Here is a 27,557-nt window from a genome sequence, read left to right as displayed (position 1 = left end):
TTAATAATCAAATTTTAGGAAAAGAGAGAGGCTCCATCCCTCCTTTCCCCAATAAAGGAGAATAATTTCATCACCACCAGTTTCTATTTCCTATAATTTCCTTCCTTCCTTCCTTCCTTCCTTTCATTTCTTTTTTTTTTTTTTTTTGATGGAGTTTCACTCTTGTTGCGCAGGCTGGAGTGCAATGGCGCAATCTGGGTTCAAGCGATTCTCCTGCCTCAGCCTCCCAAGTAGCTGGCATTACAGACATGAGACACCACGCCCAGCTAATTTTGTATTTTTAGTAGAGACAGGGTTTCACCATGTTGGTCAGGCTGGTCTCGAGCTCCTGACCTCAGGTGATCCACCCGCCTCAGCCCCACAAAGTGCTGGGATTACAGTCACGAGCCACCGCATCTGGCCTGTTTCCTATAATTTCTATGCTATGAAGTACATTCTTCTATTCGTAATGAGAGTTTAAGGCTCAAGTTTAATTGCAGATACCTAGAAGAGTTAACATATAATCCTCAACAAAAATATGCTGCTAGGTTATTTTCATTCGTCCATTCCATAATTACTTATGTTCACCTCCTAAGAGCTAGACACGGCGCTCAATATCGGGTGTACAGCAGTGAGCCAAATGGATTGTGTCTCTGTCCTCATGCTACCTTGGCCTTTACTAGTTTGAGAAGGGAAAGAATTTTTAAAGCATCTAATAAGGTCAGGAAGATTACTTCTGTGAGATGGGGTGAGTAACATAAAGTGAAAGCTGGAGATCTGAAGACAAACTTTTATAACTTCACCCTGATCAGCTCTACCTATCTTCATCTTTGTGGGGGGAAAATAGCAGCTTCTGAAAAAGTACTTCCTATTCTTGGCTACCAGGTACTCCCAGGTCTTTCATTTGTTAATTCATCAGTGCCTATTAGATGCCAGCTCAGTGTTGGGTAGTGACTGAGAATCTGGAGGTGACAGATGGGTCTACTGTGAAGGAGCCTCAGTCTAGCTCTCTTGTAAGTAGAGTGACCACATCAATTTATCATCCAAACTAGGGCATTTCTGAGAGTGTAGAATAGAAAGGCACCTCTAGCAGAGTGATATAAACATACCTCCTGCAGCTGTGCCTGTTACATCACCTTCTTAGGGAATAACGTATCAAAAGTAGTGCTGCCTCTTGAAGGAGATTCTGATGCTTCGTCAGCCAACTTGTGTCTCCTGTTTTTGGAGGGGTCAGTGCTATAACTGTAGCCTCCAAGATGGGTGGAAATTATTGACAGACATTTTATGTAGGTTACATGCCTTTCTGGAGAAAAAAAAAAATTCAGCACTTAATGTTTTTTTACTAGAATGCACTTTTTAAAAGCTCATTGGTGTCAGAGGGGTTTAATGCAAACTAAAAGGATGACTAATCAAGAAAATAAATAAATAGTTGTAGACTTATACCATACAACAAATATTGGGATGCCTGTAACAAGAATGTTCAAGCCGACTTCTCTGTGTCCTGTGGCAGGACTGGTCAGACTTTGTATACAGATTTGATGTTTACTAACCTCTCATTTCACAATGACTCCACCAACTGTATCTTGCAGGCTGCCCAGTGGGTCTCAGCTCTACTAGCCAGTACCTCAAGTTTCTGGCAAGGACGTCGGCACTGAATATTTCTCCCACCAGCACCCTAACTAGAAACAGTTAGCTGCCCATGCCACCCCTGATGTTATCTGCAAGATCTCTCTATGTTGTCTTTCAAGGAGAGGTGTGACTTACCTTGGATCAGAGAAGAAGGATGATGGCAGTGGCTGTGGGAGGGGTAGAGGAAGGAGAAGGTTATTGGGATGATCTTTCAGATTTAATCATGTGTTAAAATGAGACCTTTGCACAGTGAAATAAGATTTGAAGCTGGAGGTACAAAGTAAAAGTCCGCCAAACCCATCCCAGCTTGTTTTCTTGCAGCAATTAATAATAATTTGTTTAAAATTTTAAAATACAAGACAAATGTTAAATTGAATACAACACCGGGACAAGAGACTTTTTTATGAAGCATTTGATTTTTTTGTATTCCATAACTTCTTTTCACTTCCTAGAATTCTTCTCTTCTTCTACCACTGATTGTGAAGTTTCTGCAAAAAGTTCCCTTTAAACATTTTACCTTGTTAGAGAAACTATATAAAATACTCAGCCAGTTTTCTTATACTTGATCCAAACCAATCCATCAGGAATGGGAGAAGGAGGAAGAGCAGGATAATATTATTTGCGGAAAAGTCTAAAGCAGTGCCACTTACAGTGTGATCCATGCACTGGCTTGAGCCACATTGTCAACCAGCTACATTATTAAGCACGTTGTACAGTTCAGCTGACTTTTTTTCTTGGTAGCAAGACTTTCTCAATGGAGAAAGCAGTGGTTGACTTACATTCTGGTGCACACTCCATACCTTATGTGGACCTGCAATGAATATTTTGACAACTGGCTACTTTGAGTTTTCACTTATCTAAGGTACAAAGAAGGTGATTTTCTAAAGTCTCATATTAAATATTATAAACAGGATTAGATTTCAAGTCTTTCATTTTTTTTTTTTTTTTTTTTTACTCTGTGGCCTAACCTAGAGTGAGGTCTGAGTTCACATCCTTGAATTGATTTGATTTCTTATTATTCAAGAAGTGAATTATTCACTCTTACTCTGTACCTTTCACTGGCTGTTAAACCTTTACTTTAAAGGCTTTGGAAATTACTACACATTAAAAAAAATGAGAAGAAATGAAGATAAAACCTTTAAAGGTTTTGGAAATTACTACAGATTTAAAGAAGGAAGAAGAAGAAATGAAGATAAAACCTTTGCTTTAAAGGCTCTGGAAATTACTACACATTAAAAAAAAATACAAGAAATGAAGATAAAGTAGATGTCCTTCCCCAGAGCAGTGCCGCATAATATAAACAAAGGCTTAACTCCCTCCTCCTCCACGTGACTGGCCACATGGGTGAGAGAGCCTCTGCTTGGGACTGCCACCATGTGCTGGGCTCAGAGTCCTTGCAGTTTCCCTGGGCTTTGTGCTTATGCCAGATGGCTCTGCCTCAGTCGGCTGCGTTGGCCCATAATTTAGGTAGCATTCCTCATATCCGTAGATTTACCATCTCATTAATTTTAACTTTTCCAAAGCTTTTCCCAGTCCAGAAGCCACTAGGTTAAATCTCAAGCTGTGTGTGTCCTGTTAATAGGTGACTATCAAAGCACCTGTCTATAAAATGGATCAAAGTAAAATGAGAGTGACGGTACGAAAAAGTTGATCCTGTGAAGTTATGTGTTACCTTTTCTTTTCCTTTGGCCTATTTCTTCTCACTGATAGAACTTTTCTGGAATTCACATGGTTCATATGACAAGATCGTAAAGAGAGCTTGAAGCTTATTTCCATAAGTGTTTGTTTTTTAATCAAGTGATTATATGCATTGAAGGAGACACAAATTATTTCTGATCTTATACATAGACTATATTGCAGAACATTTGGCCCACTGTTTTAATTCGTAGTACTAGCTGCATGTGAGCCTTCCCCTCAACAGTGGTTGTGAGATTGTCATTAGAGTCCTAGAGTATTTTGGCTTATATGCATATCATCTTGTTAATATTTCTAGAATGTGCTCCTGGATGTAAGACTCTTCTCTTGGCATCCAGACATGTAGCATAAGTAAATAAGACCTTCTTGCTGTAGACAGAAAAGGCCTGGGAAGACTTTGCTTTGTGCCTCTAGAAATCAAAGTTGGGTGGATTCCCTGTGTCATATCACTTCTTCCCTCCATGATGTGATCAGTTCCTTCTCTGCTTTGTTTAATTATATTCAAGCTCATGACCTACACATTTAAAATCCGTAGAAGAGAGTCAGGATTTCTGAACTGTACAAAAAGCTCTAGCACACTTTCCAAGATGCAGAATGATGCTGCTTGAGCTATGCCTGGTGCCTCTATGTATGTTTTATTCATCTACTGGATGACCTGCAAGAATGCCTGATAGGCACTCTTGGAACGTTTTACCTCTTGGATTAAGAAACACCTGTGTTTCCCTAATAAAAACTTCTGTTTCTTTTTAGAAAGAGCCTTCTACCTAATTCAGCAAAACCGCACTTGTATTTATGGGAACGTTTAATACCTTTATTGTCAGAAAGTAGCCCTAAAAAGACTTCACCAAATATGCACATGAAAAGATGCTCTATTAGAGAAATGCAAAGTAAACTTACTACAGGATACCACAACAGAGTTATTAGAATGGCTTGAATTAAAGACTGACCATACTAAGTGTTAGCAAGTATGTAAGTTCTAAGGTATAGAACTCTCATACACTGCCGGTGGGAATATAAAAATGGTACAGTCACTCTGGAAAACATTTTGGCAGTTTCTTAAAAAATTAAAAATACTTCTATCATGTGATCCAGCCATTCCACTTCTAGGTATCTACCCAAGCAAAAAGAAAATGTGTATCTATACAAAGATTTGTACATGAATGTTAATAATGGCTTTTTTGTAACAGCAGAACTCAGAAATACCCAAATATTCATCAAGAGGTGAATATGTAAACAAACTGGTATAGCATACAATGGAATACTACTTAGCAATAAAAAGGAATGAATTATCGATCATGTTCCATCATGGATCATGATCATATTTTTTATTGATCAATAAAAAATAATCATGATCAATAATTTATTCCTTTTTATTGCTAAGTAAAATAATTATGATATGTGAGAGAAACTAGATAAAATGGGTATGTGCTAGATGATTCTGCTTGTGTAACATTTAGAAAATGTAAACTAATCTATAGTGACAGAAAACACATCAGTGGTTTCCTTGAGAAGGCAGTGGATCAGGAAGAGGAAGATGGGAGTAATTACAAAGGGACACAGGAAAACTGATGGACATATTCATTCTCTTGATTGTGGTGATGGTTTCATGAGTGTGTACACATGTTCATACTCACACTTGAAAAACATGCAGTTTGAGATATGTTAGTTTATACTTCAGTAAGGCTGTTACGCAAACAAAAAGCCTCACCCCTAAGCTGTTTACATTGGTATAAGAAAAGATGTTAGGAAGTATTTAGGAAAGTAGTTGTTAAGATTTCGAAGGACGGGGCCCCACTGATAATCCAGTAAATGCCATGAAACCACTTTTGCAAAAATTATGAGGAAATTATGACAGTGGAAGAGATCAGACCTGACTCCATCTTGCTTCTAACCTTTAAGCTGTCCTTGTTCATTCCTGGGAGTAGGCCATTAACCTTGGGAAGGAATTTAGTTTATAGTTTAACTCTGAAAATTTTGTTTCAGAGTTAAAGCCCTCTCCCCTGCACCTCCCAAAAAACCACCTTTTGCCTGGGAAACAGTCTGCCTTTGTAGGATTAACATATTAGTTACAAGATTAGAAATTACGGTTTAGGGGCCATGGAGCCTCTGGCTGCCAAGAGTCTGAACCACCCCAAATTGCTCGTGGGAATAACATCGCTATTGTAAAACCTAAGATCGGTGCTTGAGATATTTTGCAGACCCTGCACTCAGTGCACCAGCTGGCATTACCCAGACTAGTAATCTGGCTCAAGGAGTTTTGCGATCCCACCCAGGAACAGAAGACAGCAACCTCACTTCAACCCCCAATGATTCCATCTCCAAACCAACCAGTCAGCACTCCCCACTTCCCAAGCCCCTTCCTCAGAATTATCCTTAAAAACTCCAACCCCAAATGCTGCAGGAGACTGATTTGAGTAGTAGTAAAACTCCAGTCTCCCACACAGCCAACTCTGTGAATTACCTTTTCTCCATTGCAGTTCCCCTGGTCTTGATAAATTGGCTCTGTCTAGGCAGTGGCCAAGGTGAACCCACTGGGCAGTTACAGCCATACACCCCTCTCCCCAGAAATGTGCACACAAAGTTTTGCCCACAATTCAGAGGGTTCCAAGACTGAAAACCCCTGGTTAAGACACCTATAGAATTCTTAATAATTTTCAAAGAAACAAAGTACTTTTCAACAGCTGTGGCTGCCACTCGACAATCCCCTTTGTTTTTTTTTTTTTTTCCGAAGCAAGTAAATTAACTCTTACCTTCAACTCAGATGAATTCTGGGTATTCCTGGTAAACATGACTTTATTTCAAGTTTAGCCATTTTTCGTACAGCATTTTTATTTCTACTTTCTTCATCCTCATTCTGAAGAGGAATTAAACTATAAGCTTACCAGTACATCACCTCTGTAAGCTAAATGAAGATACAGTTTTATTGATTACACCATTTCATTGCTTTCAAAATGAGCAATAATCACATAATGATTATTGGACACTTCCCATAACATAGTGATTATTGGACACTTCCCATTACCACACTGTCAGCTAGTTCATAAAACTGTACCTTAAACACATTAAAGGAAATTCAGGATCAAAATACCAATTTTATGGTAATGTTTTAAGGACAGATCCAGTATCAGCCAGTTTTGTTATGCCAAACTGAATCAGACATTTGCACTAGGACCAAATAATACTAATAAACTGGAATTTACCTGAACTGTAAGGAGAATGGCAGGTGTATTTCTATGTTTTCTTTATTTCTCATACATCCCTTCTATATGTAAATAATACTAATACTCAAGTCTGTTTGACATTTTAGTCTTAAAGTCTGCATATCCATAGTACCTGTAACATTCCTAGAATTGTAACCATCCCAATGGGTTCTTCCTGCCCACTGCACAAATAAAGACCACAGCATTGCAGTAAAAAAAAAAAATAGTTTGATTGACATGAGGCTGGCCATGCCACACAGGAGAAGGAGTTATTACGCAAACCAGTCTCTCTGAAGGCTTGTAGGCTAGGGGTTTTTCAAAGACAGTTTGGAGGAAGGGATGTGGGTGGGTAGAAATGGGTGCTTGCTGCTGATTGGTTGGGGCAGAGATAAAATCATAGGGGGTCAAAGTTGTCCTCTTGAGCTCACTTGCTTCTGAGTGGGGCCATAGGAGCAGAGGTTGGCAGGTCCAGGTGCAGCCATGGGTGTCAGACATGCAAAAAACCTGAAAATCTCAAAACGCCAACCTACAGTAGTGATGTTATCTACAGGCATGGCTGGCAGTCATTTATTTCTGCACCTTACTGGAATTCAGGCTCCTCTCCTCTCCCTAGCCTGGTGGTCTCTCATTAGTTTTACAAAGGTGGCTGAGCTTTTGAGAAGGCCTGTTATCATTTAAACTATTAATGTAACCTAACTATCTTCCAAAGTTAGCTGGCCTAAGCCCAGAAAAAATTAAGGAAGCTTGAAAGCTAAAAGCAAGAGGAGGGGTTGACTATATCAGATCTCCCTCTTAATAATTTTTGGAAAGACAGTTTTAGAATTTTTTCTAACTACTGTTTTTTCTCACTATACAGAATTCTAATTCTAAGTGAAATCCCAGGAAAAATTGCATGTAGTATACTCACTTCTTTTAATTGTTACTTGCACTTTTATAAATTTGCTCATGAGAAATATCTTCTAAGGTGACTATACTGTGTCCTTCCCTATAGGCAGAGTCTTAAGAGTTTCTGAGGAAAAATATTGAGAGCCATAGATTTGTATGCAGATAGTTTTTTGAGGAGTGCTTTTAAGATCAGTACCTGTAAGGGAATAAAGGAAGCAGAATTTGGCAGATAGAGTAATTGTGTTTGAACTGCAGCAAATGCCTCCTTCAGCAAAGAGAGGAATTGAAGCTGAGATCACCCTTAGCGTTGTCCTGCCTTGAGGCGATGGGGCCTTTTTACTATCACGACCAGTCCTTTGAAGAGAGGGCATGACCTTGGCTAAGACAGCTTTCTGTGGTCATGGAGAATTCCCAAAGAAGAGCTAAACTGACGGTTACTAGCCACCAATAATGCCAGCAGATGGCAAAATAGTTGCCTCATTCCTGAAGAGAAGATCCGGGCAGCACACCACAGTATCCACTACAGTCCACCTTTTGCACTACTTGGATCCACCTGGGAATGGTTCTTCTGGATTGGTTGATCTCTTTTCCTGGGGGGAAATTGTAAGAGGGAAGGTTAGTAATGTGAGTTATAGTCCTTACACCTGGTCTTGAGGCCTCTCTGATAACTCCTCATCCCCATCATCTACATTCTATTGTAGATTTCCTCTGCTAGTCTCAGTGGGTTATGTGGTTGGGGTGGCCTAGACTCTCATCCCTGAAAAAAACTGAATGAACATGGTCGGTCTTTGAAATCATGTTTGCCTAGGATATGATACCAAATACTCAATTGAGGTGAACCAAGAGTAATTTATTTGCATTTTGTCTTTTCCATGATGAGTCATAAAATGCAGAACTTTTAATAACAAAAGCTTTAAAGACTCAGGAAGGACAAGGTGGCCATCATGGTTCTCCATGAGTCCATGCTTAATTAACATTAGACATATTAACTTTTGAATACCAGTTGTTTCTCCAAATTAGGTGCATAGCACTAATAACTGATGGGTTACCGTAGGTAATTTGACTTAGACCATGGAGTTCATTCAAATTGTATATCTAAACAATTTCAGTATCAGCTGATTTAGTATGAAAATCAATTTTTGTTCTACTTCAGTTAGCAGTTTTATAACCTAGTCAGTCTTTTCATTAAAATTCCAGGAATTCTTACCCAATTTGAATGATGTGATTCTAAAGTTATTAGAAACCTCTATTCAAGAGTGCTTTTAGGGTCCTTTCCATCCTTTTGTGAACCTCCTAAAAGACACTATACTCTAGCATTTTGCATGCTTGTGACGTTTTCAGAAACTGCATGAGCATTAAGCACTTAACCGTGGAAATGACTTTAAATAGTTATAGTTAAAAACACAATTGACAAATTTAGTTATTTCTGTGGTCTACAATAACAACATAATAACCATAATTATAATTGATAGCATATACTCAGACATATTAGAATTTTAGAAATTCCGTACAATTTTGGAACATATATTAATATCATTCACTAAAATATAACCTGAAGAAGATTAAACTTTTTTTTATTTTTGACAATGCTTCCTATGTAACTAAACATGTTAAATAATTGCTTGCCTTTCTTTTAGATGCTTCAGGGGCCCTCTGTAGCATCTCAAAGTTAGAGGTCAGAAAAGACCATTTTGAAGCTGAAATTTGATTTTGGAGAGGCTATCAAATATATTAAAGGTTTGAAACAGTTGGTATTATGAAATAGAATTCCAGGTTACCATAAGTCATTCATTTAGCCAAAATGATGACTCAAAAAAATTTTTAAAGGCAAAAACCTTTACTCATTGATAGAGGGAAGACTTAGCTTTTCAAACAGTCTGTCTCTTGTCTTTGCCTTCTTTTTTTGTCAGTAGTTTATTCAAAAGGCAAACAAAAATCTTTTATTATCTTTTAATACTACATGAAAATTTGTTTAAGAGAGAAAGCCAAATTTCATCCTTGCATTAGTGTACTATTAATGTCCACCCCAATTTTTAATAAAACCTTATAGACAAATCTTTCCAGTCTTAATTGGTTTAACCATAAGGTGAGATTCTCATAAACCTTTTATAACCCTTTACAAATTTTTGTTAAAGAGCATATTAGTACTTTAAGAAAATCCTGTTTGTGCTTTTATTTCAATGTTCAGTTTACGGAAAATACACCTTTAAATTTAGTAAACATATTCACACACAGAATTTTTTTACATGATTAATTTTTGCAGACCTTCCATAACTGTTCAAACCTTTAGCTTATTCTTACTTAATTTAAAACAATCCTTTAACCCTCTAAATTAGGCAAAAATTTACATTCCTATGCCATCTTACAGTCTTTTACCACAAGCAAATTTCATTCTCCTCACACACCTTGCAGGTAAAATCATTTTTTCAGTAGTGTCAGTCATATGTTATAATGGTAACTCAGCAACATTTACTTTTGATGCATAAATTTTCTTTCACAAATCTTTTCACGACTTACACAGACCATGTTTGGACTTCTTGACTTGTCCTGAACATCCCTGTTTTTAACAGCCAGTTATTTTACTTTAGGACAAGAATTTACTATACAAAATCCTTTCTGGTATAAAATCCATTTTCTTCATAACCTTCTTTGCATAGCTGGGGGCATGGCTAATTCCGAATGTCCTCAGGCCTTATCTAGAATCTAATGCTCCAAAATAGGTAAACTCAACAATTTTCAAAAGCCTAAGAAGCAGTTTATGACCTTAAAGCATTTAGCAAACCTAATATCTGACCTGCCTAATTTAGTCCAAATGTCTTTATTTTACCAATCATCTTTAAAGCTGTTTTTATTTCCCAAAGATTACTAAAGTTACATGAACTAAGACATTACAGTTTTTACTTTTCTGACAAAATATTTAAGCACTTATTTTTCTGGAAGCCAACTAATTAGAGCTCTTTTATATAAACATTACACACATAACACATATAACTACACAGACAAATTTTTTATTTATCAGTTTTTAATTTTTTTAATTGGATTACTGGCTTTAGGGTGGAGTCCTTGGAAGAACAGGGCCAGGAAAGCATGCAGTTTCTAGGGCCTAATAAGCAGGCACAGCTGGAAGGCAAAACAGCTGCCCAAAAATTAAGGGTCTTATTTTTATACTAGATCTTGGATCCCAAAAAGACCAGAGCCTTAGATTTTGAGGGAGATTTATCCATATCTAATTCCTGGGGTTCCATGAGGAAAACAGATTTTTTTCCAAATGGGGTCTCTGGCACCTCCTGTTTTTCCCAAGGAGTCCCAGGCTGTTAAAGCTTGAATATCTACTTTTTATTAAGCTGACTTTCAACTATAGTGCTTTTTTACAAAAAGTCCTTTTAAATCTTTTATTACCCAACCCTGGCTAGCCAAATGGCCAATATTTCTGTGTTCAGAAAAAGGAAAATTTAAGATGGTTCGTGGAGGGGAAGAGAATTAACAAATGGTAAAGGCCACACAGTTATCATACCAGAAAGTACTCATTCCCGAAGCCAGGAATTGAACTCTGAACCCGGGCCGCCATTGTGAAAAGAGAAAGCAAGGCCACATGGTTACAAGGTTAAGCTCCCAAGAACCTAACTGACCAGTTTGCTGGGCTGTCTTCATCAGCAGGCTTATGGGGTCCTAGGCACACATTTTATCCTAAGATACCCCTCCTTATGGCAGAACAATGCAGAAAGACACACAAAACACACTAGATTTACTGTAGCTCAAGATCAGCCTCAGAATTCTTTTTTTGTGGTAATTAAAACTTTACAAGAGAGATAAACAGTGACTTTTACCACTCATTAAACCAGTTTGCACAGAGAGAGGCCAGAGTCTGACTGGTAAGAAATTCCTACCCTTTTGCCATCATGCCAGGCTTCTGGGTTCCCTTTCCCTTAGCAGCCCTAGTGACCCTGCTTGCCACACTGTAGCCCTGGGGCCAAGCCACATAATAAAGGAAAATCATCTTTTTTTTGTTTATTTGTTTCATCAACCACAGGCAAAAAGCCTCTCAATTTTTCAAGTTGCTGCCCAAGGGGTTGCATGGGGTAACCCAATTAACATTTTTTGTTCTGGCCAGAGTAAAATACATGAGACAAAACACAGACATCAGCCACTCAGCATTGAACTGGCAAGGCTCAAACTTGCCCCTGGTGGGGCCCAGTCATGTTTAATCCATTTTTAACTGAGAGGGACTTTGCTGAGGGGAGGGCCTCTAACCCTATCCCATCCTTTACTCAGGTAAAATGTACCCATTACTTATCCAAAGTCAGCCAGTTGGTGCTGCAGTCTTTTTCCTTTGTATTGGGATAGTAACTAAGCTGAAAGATTAGCAGATATAATTTTTCATTTTTAAATGCACTTCCATGCATTGTTGTTTATTCAGAACATTCCACAGTAAGTTACCTTTAGTAAGAGTTAGCCATTTCTGTAAGACTCCACTGTTTTCTGTACTTAATGTATAAACATGAAGGAACTCAGTTTTTCAGAAATTAAGGATCTCATTTTTACCTAAAATATGGGCTTTCCTCTCGGGTTCCCTTGATTAACTTAGCCAATAATTTTTTTCCTACCTATGTGCACAAGAAAAATGAAACAAAGGGGTAGAACACAAAAATCCCCACAAATTTTTAAAAGCCAAATTTTACACCCCTACAGTATTATCATTTGCTACCAGTTTCTTTCTGACCTAGTCAGATGTAAGAGGCCTCTAACTGGATCCAGGCCAGTTAGTTACCAGATTGAATCCATTCCTAGACCCAGTCCAGTTTGTGTCATGACTTCCAAACCCAGTTTGGATCAGAAATTTGCTCAAAGAAACTCAGAGAGCTCAAAACACAAACTCACTGAACCTCCAAAATCTGAGAGAGAACTTACCCACGATCTCCAGCCGTTCCGAGAGATCAGTGGATACAAGTGGGTCCTGCAGTTACCTTGCATGTTCACTCAGTGCTCCTGGGGGTCATTAGAAGCTCTTCTTCAGATCCCACTTCTGACACCATCTGTCAAAAGAAAAACTTCAGCCAAATTAAATTCGAAGGACTTTAATTGAGCAATGAATGATTCGCAATTGGGCAGCTCCTAGAATCACAGCAGATTTAGAGAGACTCCAGGGGTGCCTTATGGTCAGACAAATTTATGGACAAAAAAAATAAAGTAGCATATAGAAATCATAAGTGAGGTACAGAAACAACTGGATTGGCTACAGCTCAGCATTTGCCTTATTTGAACACAGCTTGAACACTCAGCAGTGTATGACTGGTTGAAGTATGGCTGCTGAGATTGAGCTTGGTACAGGCACATACTCCTAAGTTAGGTTTTCAATCTTGTCTGCTTATTAAGTTAGGTTGCAGTTCATCCACAAGGACTCAAATATAGAAGTACAGAGTCTTTCTCAGGCCGTATTTACTTTGCTTTAACAGGGCAAACGAATAGGATTATTGCTTAGGAGACAAATGTTTGTAGAAACTTTCCAAAACAGGAATAATTCTTTCAGAGAGTCTCAATTTGGGGTTCTTAGTGTCTTAGAATCCTCTAAATTGTATGTAAACTTTTGTGAGCTTGTGTCTGGGGAGAGGGCCTTGAGGATATTTACCAAATACAGTGTACTAGACATTGTGCTGAGCACTGATATCACAAAGATTCATTTTTCCATTTATTCATGTATTCAACACAGATTGATATCCGTCTATGTCAGGCACTGGGAGCATAGTAGTAAACAAAACAGTTCCTGTATTCATTGGAGCTCATTTTCTGGGTATGTGGAGTTGGTAAAGCGCCACATCCAGAAATAAGTTATAAATATATAGCATATCAGATGGTGATAAGTGCTATGAGAAAGAAAAATTCTGGGTAACGAGAGAGTGAGGGGATGGTGGGGGTGTTAATAGGGTAGCCAGGGACATTTGAGCAGAAACTGAAAGAAAGGGAGGGAGGCAGTCATGGAGTCGTGGAGGAAGAACATTTCCGGGAGAGGGAATGGCAGGTACAGAAGTTCTGGGTGAGCCCCTGCCCTGAATGCTCCAGGGTCAGCATGGAGGCTGTGTGGCTGGAGCAGGAGCAGCAAGGGAGAGAGTGGTGAGGGATAAGGGGAGAGAAGGAGCGGGAGGCCTGATCAGATGGGTTTGGTAGACCATCATGGAGACCATGGCTTTACTCTGAGCTGGAAGGCCAGCAGAGGGTTTTGAATAGATAAGTAACATGGTCTGCCTACCTGTTAGAAGCCTCCCCTGCCCTCTGGGTGAAGGCTAGGCCATTGGGGGATCAGAGTGGAAGCAGCGAGGCCACAGGCTACTGGACGAGTCTAGTGGCAAGTTGGTGGTAGCCTCACTTGGGGATCAGCAGCGGAGGTGGTGAGAAGTCATTGGTTTCTGCATATGTGGATATATTTCAAAGATGAATGTTTTACAGAGATGAATAAGATTTTTTCTGGGTTTTCAGAGTTTGAATCTAGCAGGGAAATCAGATCTGTGACAGGTTATTTCAGTACACGATGGTAAGAGTAGGGGTAGAGAGCTGGAGGAGAATGGAGTTATGGAACCTTTCCTGGGAGGATTGAGGGTAGGAAATGGCAAAAGATAAGCTGAAGTGGTTGGCTGAGGCCAGACCATGGAGGGTCTCATTGACCATGTTAAAAATTTGGACTTTATCCCAAAGTTGATGGGAACAGTTAAACAGCATTGCTCAAGGAGGTAACACACTCCAATTCTCAAACTAGGTTATCCAGTAACTCTGGTGAGTATAAGAAAGAGAGCTCGGAGGAGTTAAGACCAAAGGCAAGGAAACCAGATAAGATATTGCAGTTGTCCAGGGCAGAGAGGAATAATTTATTAACCACTTGCTATATATACATCAAGCATTATTCTAAGCACTTTATGTGTGTTAATTAATCCTCAAAACAAACCCTATCAGTGAGGCACCATTAATATCTTCATTTCACCAATGACCAGTGCATGGCCTTGTGCACAAAGAGGAGGCTAAGTGAACTTCGTTCAGGAAGGTCACACAGCTGTGAGCAGGAGGAGGATTTGAACCCTGGCACCCTGGCTCAGGAATTCAGGTTCTTTTTTTTTTTTTTTTTTTTTTTTTTTTTTTTACTGGCCAGAATGTATTATTGTTTTAATAAAGCTATACTAGTCATAAAGACATCAACCCCTTACATTTTTTTTTAATTATTATTATTTTTTTATTTTATTATTATTATTATTATTATACTTTAGGTTTTATGGTACATGTGCTGCAGTGCATCCCGCATCCCATGAAGATAAGACCCTGGAAATTTAGGGAAAATAACGGGGTGAATCTTTTATTTTGTCCCAAACTGAGTTAGTAAGTTTTCTGCATGTGTGGCTGTATTTCAAAGAAATCTAATTAAAATAAAATTTTAATTTTATATTAGTGTTCTAGCAGTATCCATAAGAAACCTACCCTCATACCATCTCCTTTTCTCCTTACTTAGAGCTTGGATTGTCTCTTTCTTTGCAATCTCATGCTGCCTTTCTGCATCAATCTATTCAGGGTGTCTCTTTGGATAAAACAATATTTTGAAGTCATCACCTTGTCAGGTCCCAAGACCATGCTTTTGTCTAATGTTAGAAATTTCTTACTATTGGAAGTAGTACATTAGACTCCGTGTTCATTGGTTCTCTTTTGCCCATAGCCTGTGTTTGGAAACAGCTGGAATTAAGTGAATTAACTCACTGTTACCAGAACATGGGGTTGTTGTGAAATAAGCTGATATCTCAGGAAAAAGTGTATCTTTTGACTGATTACTCAGAATATAGACGTAGACTGTAAATAGTCATATAACTTATTTTTCTAACTGTCAAAATGTGAATAATTTCTCAAATAACTTAGAACTAGTATTTAACCCAGCAATCCCATGACTTGGTGTGTATCCAAAAGAAAATAAATTGTTCTACCAAAAAGACACAGGCATAGTATGTGCATCACAGCACTATTCAAATACAATAGCAAAGATATCGAATCAACCCAGGTGCCCGTCAACAGTGGATTGGGTAAAGAAAATGTGGTACATATACAGCACGGAAAACCACACAGCCATGAAACGGAACGAAATCTTGACATTTGCAGCGACATGGATGCAGCTGGAGGCCGTTATCCTAAGTGAATTAACACAGGGACAGAAAACCAAATACTGCATGTTCTCACTTGTGAGAGCTAAACATTGAGTACACATGGATACAAAGAAGGGAACAGACACCAGGGCCTACTTGAGGGGGGAAGAAGAGAGGGAGGCAAGGGTTGAAAAAGTATTGAGTACTATGCTCAGTACTTGGGTAACAGGATCAGTCATACCCCAAACCTCAGCATCACACAATACACCTAGGTAATAAGCCCGCATATGAACCCCTGAATCTGAAATAAAAGTTGAAATTATATTTTTAAAAATGTGGAGAATTTGAATAGTGCAAGGAATATATGCAGAAAACAGTGTCTGGACAATGCCTGACTTAGTTTGCCAAAAAAGTGTTGGCTCTGCTGCCTTGCCTCCAGTGGATTACCCCCAGGATGATCTTATTTCCTTCTCTGTTTAGATTCAGGGAAGTACTGAGCATTAGCGTCTTTTCCGTGTGGCTGTTAATGATATTGTTACAGTTTCATAAAAAACAATACTTATCATACCTTAGGCCAAATGTTCTCCAAAACAAAAAAAAAAGTAAATAGAAACTTCCAGCCCTGACAGGTATTCAAGCCTAAAGTATGATACAGAGAAACAAAAAAAAAATAGAAAAAAAATAAATTGTTCACATAAAGATACCCTGTAGGGACAGGCGGGTAGGAGGAGTGTTGGTAAAGCCCTGGTGACAGGGCTTGAGGGCCACAGTCCCTGGGGGCCTCAGTGCATATTATTGGTGTCCCTGTTTGCCCAAATGACAGAGAAAGAGTGTGGGCTGGGAAGGGAGGGACTAGTTCAAAGAAGATAGCACAATGTCTGCAGCAGAAACCAAGGGGCATGAGTTTTATTTGGGAAAACCAAGAGGGATTTGAAATGAGTCAGTGGCTACTGAGCAAGCAGGGTTCAGAAGCCCCACATTTTCCAGAAACTCGAGTGTCTTACAACACAAAGGTCAGTGTTCTCAGCACAGGCTCAGGCAGCTCTAAAGCAACAGCCAGCCCTACCCAGCCCTTCCTTCTCAGCTCACGTTCCAGGTAAGGAGCATTTTTATTTTTGAAATCCAGGTGCACAGTCAGGAGATGGGAGGAAACAGTGACACCCATCTTTTTAATGAGCATTGCTACTGGAAAAGAAATTACCATCACCCTGAATTTTATGTGATGTCAGTTAAATGAAGGTGTTTTATAGCACTTTACAACAAATTAGAATCAACCAAATTGAAAATAAGCCTAGCAGCTGGGATAAGTAGTCAGGTAAGTGGCCAGTTTTGCTATTTTTGCTTTGAGCTGAAGACAGAATTTGAATTTTTAATGTCCCAGAGGTGTGAGATTCACAATTGGGGAGCATGGTTTCTGGGATGATTGTTTAAGATGCAGGCAGCTCCATCTTGCCCTTCAGTCTCCAAGTTGCTTGACACATTCCCTGGAAATTGTCCCTTGTATATATATGTGTACACCAGAGAGAGGGTTATGAATTAGTGTAGGCTAGAGCTCTGCTTTTGACTGAACATTAGAGAGCAGACTGGAAATAGATGACCCAGAACAAGGCAGTAAATCATCCACATTAACCGAGAAACTAATGAAAGGACTGAAATTTATACGAAGAATTTATGGCCACTCATGAAATCAGCCCAAATCAGAGGAACTATTAGAACACTTTTATGTTTTAAGAAAATGGGTACTGTGTTCATTTGCTGTAATTTGCATATAGTCAGAATGCCCTGACATGATAAATACTGGCTTTGGTGGACAGGATTTTACAGCAGAGCTTTGCACTCCATGAGCCAATGTTTCTTGCATAAATGACTTGATGATTTTAGTGTCTAAAATATGTTCACAAAAGTGTTGAAAGGCCACAGGAAGCTTTGCGATGATAACTATTCTGGAATTGGTGCCCTGGGGTGTACCTGATGTGTGTGTGCTTGCTTATGTGGGCAAAAGAAAGAGGAGAAAAAGAGGAGGTGGATGGGAGGAGTGTTGGTAAAAATGAAACTGCAGATCACTCAGAATGGAAGTATTAAAAGGGCAACAAATGAAGATAAAATGATGCTTGCAATTATGGTTTATAAAGAGAAATAGGCCATATTGAGTACATAATTTTTCTTTTTTCTCCTCTGCAGCTGATGGATTAAATGAAATAAACTAATCTGCAGAAAATCCATGTATCTAGGTTGTTGTCAGTCGACCTTAGAGAAAATTAAAATTTGCACAGATTTCTTATTACTTTCTACTTAAAAATTTTCTACTTGAAACACTTTTCTCAAAATACTTGTGTGTGTACTATTTTATCTTAAATTTTTTTATCTTAAAAAATTCAGATAACTTTTCAATACCTAACTACTGAAGCAGCAGATAATTTTACTCATAAAAAAATAAAAATGACAAACAGGACATTCTCCCATAATTTCTTCAGCAGTAATTTCTCCTTCCCTAAGCAATAGCCCTTATTTGACTTTCAGGACTTTATACTTCAGGTGTGGATATGGAAAAAGTAAGTTTTAAGTTTCCATCATCATTAGCTTTTGATAATTCTGTTCATTAGCAGTACCCCGAGCCAGAGGAGTAAGCAGAAAAAACTGACTTCTCTACTGGGGTATCAGATAGATCATTACACCGTGGAGAACAAGGACAGATCTCCAGTGAATCCAGCTAATACTGAAAACATATCTGCAGCACTGAGCTCCAAACTGACAGCCTCTAGTCTAATGCTTGACCCTGTTCAGCGAACTTGGGTATTATTCAAGGTGGCACTTCCCTGGTTTGACAGATCATTGTGCTCTGAAAGCCTTAAAACATGCGCTTGAGTTGTAGAGGTTATCCATTGTATTTTGTTGCCTTGATAAAAATGGGTTCAGAGAATTGAGTGAATTTATAGGACAGGGGTTCAAATGTGCTGACATTCTATTTCCAGAGAAAGGCATTGTTTTTTTTTTTTTTTTTCTCCCCACTACGTCTCCTCTTTGTTTTGTACTGCCCTCTCCTGGCTAATAAATTTCTTAGTAATGAATATTTGGAGAAGCCAAGTGGCGGAAACACTGGGGGCTGCTATCATTTCTACTTTCCATTAGAAATTTCAGATTTTATTATATGAAATGCAGAGTTGACATATAGTGATTAATTCAGATGTGCATAGATACAAGATTGCTGAAATGATATCAATTGTTGTAGAAAATATCTGTATGAGAGTAATCTAGTCATTTATATGGACTTTGCAATGTTTATGAAAAATGATTTTGCAGTTTATTGCATCATTAGTCAAATTTTCTGAGTCATTGATGTGAAAATCCAGTGTTATTGGAAATAATTTGGACACTTTCTCTCTATGTTTGTATTTTACAGTGGCTGCTAATTTACAGAAGATTGTAGATGATCCCAAAGCTTTAAAAACATTGACATTTAAGTTGGTAAGTGGAAAGTTATGGAAAGAAGGAGGTAATATTTTGCCATGCTGTGCCAGCAGGGAATAATAATCTAGTTTAATAACCTACTCTATAATTTTGCTGTTGTTGTTTTCTTTTAGAATCAATTTTTGCATTTGGAAACATTTGACTCTGCGACATTAGGGAACATTTTCTGATTGTGACTGGAAATTTCCTCTTCTATGAGCATAGCTTTTTCTTTTATCATCACACCTTTGACTAAGAGTGGCTGTATGAGAATCTTGAAGCCTAGATCATTTTGCTTGCAGTTTGTATTGCAACTTGACCATAAAGACAAAATTACACTGAATTCAAAGCAACACTCTTAATAAAGCTTTCCTGAGACAAAAGCCAAGTGGTTCTAACTTTTCAAAATAGAGGCTGATTGTTGTAGAAATGGTTTAGGTAATTGGAAGCAATTGTAGAACAACTCACCAAAGGCTGGCGAACAAAGACACAACAATTTACTTCCACATTTCAAATCACAGTAACAGATTTTTGTAGAAAGGAGATATTTCAACAGTTATTCTGCACTGGTAGATTTTAAACTTAAGTACTAGGTGGCCACAGAGATACAGAGTGCTGGACATTCTGGAGTCACTGTGAGACCAAGATGGTGGTGGTCAGAAATGGAGAGAAGTCCAAATAGTCAAAAGTGACCATTTTCCAAAAAGTTTTAGCGAATAGTACATTAAGGTACATTTTAAAAATCTTAATTTTATCAAAGTCTGGTCAGAATCCCAGAAGCAATTTTAGATCTAGATGACCAACACTTTGCTGTGCACAACGTATATGGATGATCTTTTTTATATTTGTGAAATTAAATGGAAAATGTGGGTGACCAAAAATGCTAAATGATTAGTTACAGTAAATGTGAGCCTGGTGCTAATTAACTTCCTGGGTCTTGCTTCCCATCTAATTTTAGATAGCTAGGCTGTGTGATAAAAGAAAAACACAAAGATTTTCACAGAGAAGATATATCTGAAGGAATTCTTTTTGCTTTGATAAGAAAATAACATTTTATTCAGATGTAGAGTGCTAGGTTAACAAATAGGAAAATCCCTCTTCTGGTTTGGGATGACACTGTTGCCTCTTAATGTGTTTTTTTTTTTTTTTTTTTTATGTGAGTGTATATTGATGAGAAAATGGCAGCCTGTGTCAGCATTTCAAGCCAATGTATGTCCCTTTATTCATTTTTTTAATACCGCCTCCAGAACATTTTCCTAATTTCTAATATGCAAACAGAGATAAGAGTCTGAAACTCTCATGTTGGACTTTTCTCATTTTATTATGAAAGAGGAACAGTAACCCTAGCCCTTTCCTACTACCGAAGATTTTGTGAAAACAGCCACTATAGAATCTCTAGGTAAACCATAAGAATAATGTAAAACTCTCCCTCGTCTCCTAATCAGCTTATATGTTTCTTAAATTCTCTCTGGATTCTGTCCTCTTCCCTGCATCTGCATTTCCTGCACCCAAGCAGGATTCTCTCATCTTCACAAACTAATCTTCCTGCCACCAATTTGTCAGCTTTTGGCTCTGTTTACCACCCTATGCCTGTAGCCAGAGTAATCCTCCTACAATCCCAAAATGTGGTAGACACAGTGTCTCCACTGCCCTATTGTAAACTGCATTAATGAAGCCTGGTCTGTCCCCACTCCTCCAGCTCTCCTGCTTTACCATTATCTCTGGTAGCAGGCCCATTTCACATCTCGGGAACCTCGGGCTCGCTGGGGTTGATTTGCCCAGGATCACACAGTGATCACACAGATCCTGAGTTTGGAAGCTGCAGACTCACCCCTCATCTAGCCTCAAAGCCCATGCTCTCAACAGCCATTCGTTCTTGGAGGCAGACCCCTGCAGCCCTAGGGTTGTACAGTTTTCTGTCATTTTGTAGAGTCCTCATTTTGGATGACTGGGTACATTTACATTGGCTGGGACTGAATCTACATTGGCTGAGACTGAATCTCCTTTGTACCTTCAGCAGATTGAGTAATAGTGGCCTGTCAGGCACAGGAGAGTTTTGAAAACAAGTCCATATATGTTTTCCTTCCCATTACAGCTTGAAAATGTAGTAGTGTGGTGTTCACAGTAAATGGAAATTGATGGCTTATTCTCCCCAAAGATAGTTAAAGATGTGAAAGAAAACCAAACTCAGGAGGGACCTTATTTCTGTCACTTAACTTTCTGTCCAGCCCTTGTTAGGCCCCAGGAGGGTTTCTTTGTTGCTATCAGCTGCCAGCCGGTTTGAGATCCACTTGACCGAGCTAATTTGAACTGGTTTTTGGCCCGATCTTGCGTAGGACGCTAACATCCCGATAAACTGCAGAGATTCAAATGTGTTTTACCTTCATTCATCAACTTGGTTATTTTATTCAGGAATAAAAGATCAAAGTATTTCAGCAGCGTTTTTCCTCGTAAGCTGCTGCTGCGCACGGTCCCTTTATCTCTCAGCTGTTTATCATTATTTTAATCTCAGTGCCTTTCATTACTTTTTAAAGGAAAACGTCAGGGGCCTGAAAATTGTCTAAAGAACAGCAGTGTCATGATACTGTGGTTCTTTACCTCCCTGCACGGTGGTTTCACTCGGGAGCACTGGGACACTTTAAAAAATTAATGCCTAAGGCCGTAGGGGTCTGCCTCCAGGAATGAATGGTTGTTGAGAGCATGGGCTTTGAGTCTACACCAGGGGTGAGTCTGCAGCTTCCACTGTGTGATCCTGGGCAAATTCACCCCAGAGAGCCTGGGGTTCCCAAGATGTGAAATGGGTCCTGTTGTAGGACCTAATGTCTGGGTCCTACAACAGATATTCTGATTTAATTGCTCTTGGTGCAGCCTGGGCTTTGGGAATATTAAAAGGACTTCATGGTGGTTCCAGTGTTCAGCAAACCCTGAGAAGCATTCCACAGGGAAGATAATAAGGAGGATTTCCCTTGTTGGTATGGCCAGGGGCTGGGAGATCAGATTCTTCTCTTCACTTTTAACAAAGTGGTTCAGGCATAGAGGGCATTTCAGCTCAACTCTTGTGTGCTTTGAGTTTGATATATTAGTAGTAGTTTATTGTTGTAAGCCTTGAGACAGGTCTTTATTTTTAAGCCATGTTTGAATGGACTGCTTGGCAGTTTTGTAAGTAGGTGAATCTTCCTCCTTTCAATGTGGAATTTTTGAAATTGCATTAGAAAAAACATGAATAAGATACACTTAATTTGCCCTTGAAGATAGAATACAACTTTTGAGAACATGTAGTTAACATCTAATTGGTACACATTAACATGAGCATTATAGATTTTAGTTACTGAAGTTTAATAGCATTATATGTATTGCAGATAGAAATTTCATGAGCATTTTCACAGTGACTAAACGGACTTATTTTTAGAGGTTCTTAGCTTCTGCATAATTGGAGGCTGTATGACTAAGGCAACATTTTGCCAAGTGCAGGTAAAGTCAAGCCTGAAATGGGGTAAAAACTACCTAAGAGTTTTAACTTTCTCCTCCTACTGAAGGGGTAGAAAAGTGAGACAAAGATCTTCAAGGAAACTTCCAGTTCCAGAAGGTCCACGTCTCTGTGCCTCCTACTCCCAGCCTAAAAGAGTGGCTGTCCACATGTGGCCCCCAGACTGACAGTGTCAGCTTCCCTTGGGAACTGGATTACAGTGTGAATTCTGGGACCCCATCTCAGGACTAAGGAATGAGAATCTCTTGGGGGGTGGGACCCAGGAATCCATTTTAACAAGCCCTCCAGGTAATTCTGATACAGGCTGAAGTTTGAGAACCAATGCTTTAAAGGAAACTTGTAGTTTCACACTGGGAAGCACTGGGACAGACGAGTGGTTCTCAGACTCTATGGTGGGGGGAGGTGCACCTCACACTCTCCTAGTGATTCCAAAATGCACCCGCATTTGGGGTGGAGGCATTCCTTTTCAGTTACGCCAGGTAACCATAACTTCAGCTCCTCCATGGGGTGCAGGCCACACCTGCTGTCATGGCAGGAGGGGTGAGGAGATGGGGTGTTCAGGAATCAGAATACACCCTGAGTAAGAGCGTGCATGATGTCATACACTGTCACACTAGGTCCCTGATAATGTATACATTTACCTTTGGTAGGGGAGGCAAACTGTTATCTCTGCCTTCTTAGGGTTTTTTGGCTGGGCCTGGAAGTAAACTGACATAAAGCAGATTAACAGGAGAAAAGCATACATATTTATTTAATCTAAGTTTTACATGACATGAGAGGCCTCATAAAGAAATGAAGACCCAAAGAAGCTGTTACAATTTAGCACATATATTGAGTTGGACAAAGCAGTAAATGATGAAACTGGGCAAGGCTGTGGGGGACTGGGACGAGGGTTCATCGTGGAGAAGTGACTAGGAACACGAGGATGAGTTTAACAAGGTTTGTTTGTGTAGATGTCTGTCAGGGGCTTCAGCTCCCCACCCCTGGTGATCAGAATAGCTTTCTTCTTCCAGGTGCAGGGAGGAAACCTTCCACATGGGAGTTTTAACTCCTGCTTCTAGGGAAGTCAGAGGGCCCTTCCTGCATCTGCTGCTGTTGTTTTTTAAAGTGTCTTTAATGCAAAACAATGAAATAGAAGAGTGGCATATTTTGGGGTAGCATGTTCTGAACTTCTCCTTCACTTTGAAATTGAGGCTCACAAAGCGTGGGCCTCAAACTTCTGAGTTTCCCTGAGACCCTTCTACGGGATCCTGGATGTCAAAACTCTTTGGGACTTGCCTTTTCCACTGTGTTGACGTTGGTGTAAAGCCATGGTGGGTAAAACTGGTAATATCGGCACACATGCAGCGACATCAGACTACACTAATAGTCACTGTGTTCCTCAGAGCCAGGCACTGTCACTCACTGTAAAAAAGCAAAGCCAGTCTCACTTGAGAATTTTCCTAACAAGGCAGGAAACATTATTGACTTTATTGAATTTCAGCTACAGGACATATCTTTTGAGTGTTCAGTGTGATGAAGTGGGAATCCCTCCTTCATTATACGGGTGTACATTGACAGTCTCCAGGAAGAGCACTTGTGAGATTGTTTGGTTTGAGCTTACCTACATGTTTTTTCTTTCTTCATGAAACATCATTTTTACTTGAAAGAATAGCTGACAAACTGGTTATTCAGACTCGAATATTTGGCAGACGTTTTTTTCAAAATGAAGAAAGTAAGACTGACACTTAAAAAAAAAACAAAAAACTGATGGCCGGGCATGGTGGCTCACGCCAGTAATCCCAGCACTTTGGGAGGCCGAGGCATGTGGATCACGAGGTCAGGAGATCAAGACCACCCTGGCTAACACGGTGAAACCTCATCTCTACTAAAAATACAAAAAAAAAAAAAAAAAAAAAAAATTACCTGGGCCTGGTGGCAGGCACCTGTAGTCCCAGCTCCTCGAGAGGCTGAGGCAAGAGAATCGCTTGAACCCGGGAGGTGGAGGTTGCAGTGAGCCGAGATCACACCACTGCACTCCAGCCTGGGTGACAGAGCGAGACTCTGTCTCAAAAAATATAAATAAATAAATAAATAAATCTAACAATATTTGTTGTTGATAATAAATTCAAGCTTTCAAGCAGAAATAGGATTTTGGAAAACTTGTATCACTACTGTAAGCTTGACAGTAACCCAGTACTTAAAGACTTTTCTGATGAGATTGGTGATGGGTGATATTAATGAATATGATTTGTTGACATTGTATAATGAATTGTTCATATTGTATAATGAAACATGTCAACATTTAGAAGATCTGCATAAGTCAGTGATGCTTAAAGTCATGCATGGGTAAAAGATCCACTCAAAGTGCAAGGTAGACCAATAGATTTTAAGGTAACAGGGTATGAAAACTTCAATACTGTGGTTTTAGAGTGTACATTGCAACTAACATTAAAGAAATTGCCACTTGGCAAGTTCTAGTGCAGCAATAAATGATATCCACAACTATTTGGAAAAGCTATCAAAATACTCTTCCTTCTTTCATATGTATTTATATGAGGCTGGATTTTTTTTTTCATGTACTTCAAGGAAAACAGCATAAAACAGTAGATTGAATACAGAAGTAGGTATGAGAATCCAGCTGTCTTTTATTAAGCAAGACATTAAAGAGGAAATGTAAAAGTCAGGCCACTCTTCAAGTTTTCTTGCAGTGGGTAGGGGAACTATGGTTATTTTCCATAAAGATTTTATTTATGTTTGTATGTAATGAGTTTATTATTGTTAAGTTTAATGAATTAGTAAAGAAATATTTAAAAAATGTTTTAGTTTTAAGATAGTATAATTGACTTATGTAAACCTATTTTATGTTTTTAAATGTACTCTTTATATTATTACTTTAATATCTTGACATAATTTCAAATAATATGTTTAAAATACTTTTTAAATCTCTCAGTTTTAATTTCTAAGACAGTCTAATGAATATAACCCACATAAGCAGACACTTTTTGGAGTCTTCAATCATTCTTAAAGAGTATCAAGAGATCCTGAGACCCCAAAGTTTGAACATTGCTGTTTTGAAGGGTCATTGGTTCCTTTCTCTGAATTTCAGAGTCATTTGCATATCACCCTCATTTGTGCTTTGCAGGCTGAGAGAGCCCTGGACTCAGCAGTGAGAGCCCAGGTAGCAGAGGAAGGAGGGCTGAGCGCCTTGAAGCAAACACAGCCAAAGGTCCTGGCCAGGAGACAGACATTTCAGTGTAGCTATGGGAGGCACTGAGGACCCAGGGTGGGTAGGGACTTTGTGAAGACTCCTTCTGTGATGTTCTCACCGTAACCACTGGTTTATCACCTACTCTAGTAAGTTCTCGTTTCCATTACTCTTCACAAGAAAGGATTTAATATTCTCATTTCTAGTCAGTTCAACCACTATTGGATATTGTAGTTTTATTCTAGTCATTTTAACCTCCTGATATTCACCTTGCCAAATTTCTAATGAAGATTTGAAGTACATTGGTGTACTTCACATTTGGCAATCTGACCTTTTTGTCACCACCAGCAGCCGTAATTTGTCTTCGGATGTTTGTCAGTTGGCTGTTAATTACACAGATTGTCTGCCATTATTCAGTGGGTTGAGTAAATGATGTTAACAAGAGCTACACAGGAGAGAAGGGATGATTTTAGGAAGGCAGATAAAGAAACAGTGATAACACAAGGAGAAAATGGATAGGGAAGGTGAATATTACAGTGTCAGTGTGACACCACCAGAAATACCTCAGCCAAAATGCCCTCTATGCCTGTACTACTTTGTTGAAAGTGATAAGGAGAAGAGCATTTCAGACCTCATTGCCCCTGTCAACACAAACAATGACAATTTTACTACACTGAATATCTTCATCTGTCAAATGAAACCAGAGATATCACTGGATAGGTACAAAGTAAATTCCTTTCTTTAAATACTGATTAATATTTTTATCCTTTAGGCTAGTGACTTTTTTTACATAAGCATAACTACTTACATAGAATGTTATTTTAAAGATAATCATTTGAAAATATTCAAGGTACAAACCTTATGGTTAGCTGCTTATTTAATAGAAAATGCTAGAGTTGATGCTGGTTTTCTGTACTGTTTTTTTGAACAGTTCAGAAAACAGTACACCATGAACAGTACAGTTCAAAAAACAGTACAGTACATATTCTAAATGTATACAAGCAGTGCTAAGCAGCTTAATTGTGGTGATTGGAAAGGGCACTTTTCCATGGGAAACTAATTGTTGTGACAATAATTTAGCAGGAATTAGGCTCTGAAAAGGGTTGTATGATCCTTTGGTAATTAATGCCCATTCCCAGTCATTCATCATACTTTTTTCTCCCCTCCTTGTTGTTCTTATGTAATGTCCAATTCTGATTTATGTACTATAGAATGAGAGGCAGCTTAGAATGGTGGTCTGAGGGGGGCGGGGGGAGAGAGTGAGTGAGTGTGTGTGTGTGTGTGTGTGTCTAAAAGCAAGCAAGGGGGAGAGGTCACAAGGAAAATGAAATAACTTATTAATTAGGATCAGTGAGAGGTTTGAAGGGAAATGGCTTCTTCTTCTTTTTTTTTTTTTTTTTTTTTTGAGATGGAGTCTTGCTCTGTCGCCAGGCTAGAGTGCAGTGGCGCTATCTCGGCTCACTGCAACCTCTGCCTCCCGAGTTCAAGTGATTCCCCTGCCTCAGCCCTCAGCCTCCCGAGTAGCTGGCACTACAGGTGTGTGCCACCAAGCCTGGCTAATTTTTTGTATTTTAGTAGAGACGGGGTTTTACCATGTTGGCCAGGATGGTCTCGATCTCCTGACCTCATGATCCACCTGCCTCGGCCTCCCAAAGTGCTGGGATTACAGGCATGAGCCACCACGCCTGGCCAGGGCAATGGCTTCTTTCCAGTTCTTTCTGATTTTGAAGTAAGAAAAATAAAGTATTTGACACACCATAATTTTGGCCAATTTTAGGCAATTAATGTGTCTGAAAATATTACAAACAAAATTCTTTTATAGAAAAGAATTGTTATAATACCTTTGCCTGTAAAACTTATTCACTTGTATTTATATAGCAGTTCTCTCTAATGAGCCCATCGCAGTACTTGGTGATGACTTTTTTCTGGCAAGTTTTATA

The 27,557-nt window shown here is 39.0% G+C and overlaps 1 protein-coding gene and 1 long non-coding RNA gene across 2 annotated transcripts in view; one reads left to right on the top strand and one right to left on the bottom strand.

The window, feature by feature from the left end:
• Nucleotides 1-27,557, top strand: part of STK39 (serine/threonine kinase 39) — a 300,756-nt gene that overhangs the window by 271,204 nt on the left and 1,995 nt on the right. Inside the window, exon 17 of the mRNA XM_024243646.3 lies at nucleotides 18,897-18,961. Within this exon, the coding sequence (XP_024099414.1) occupies nucleotides 18,897-18,961 (65 nt within the window). The remainder of the gene's footprint in view (nucleotides 1-18,896; nucleotides 18,962-27,557) is intronic.
• Nucleotides 3,388-27,557, bottom strand: part of LOC129058018 (uncharacterized) — a 43,927-nt gene continuing 19,757 nt past the window's right edge. Inside the window, exons 2-3 of the long non-coding RNA XR_008522829.2 lie at nucleotides 12,297-12,421; nucleotides 3,388-7,978 (exon numbers count right to left, since the gene is read on the bottom strand). This is a non-coding gene — a long non-coding RNA (uncharacterized LOC129058018). The remainder of the gene's footprint in view (nucleotides 7,979-12,296; nucleotides 12,422-27,557) is intronic.

This window comes from Pongo abelii, chromosome 11 (genome assembly GCF_028885655.2).
Source record: "Pongo abelii isolate AG06213 chromosome 11, NHGRI_mPonAbe1-v2.0_pri, whole genome shotgun sequence".
Classification (NCBI taxonomy): Eukaryota; Metazoa; Chordata; class Mammalia; order Primates; family Hominidae; genus Pongo; species Pongo abelii.
Note: the sequence above shows the minus strand (reverse complement) of the source record. Positions and strands in the feature narration are given on the sequence as shown.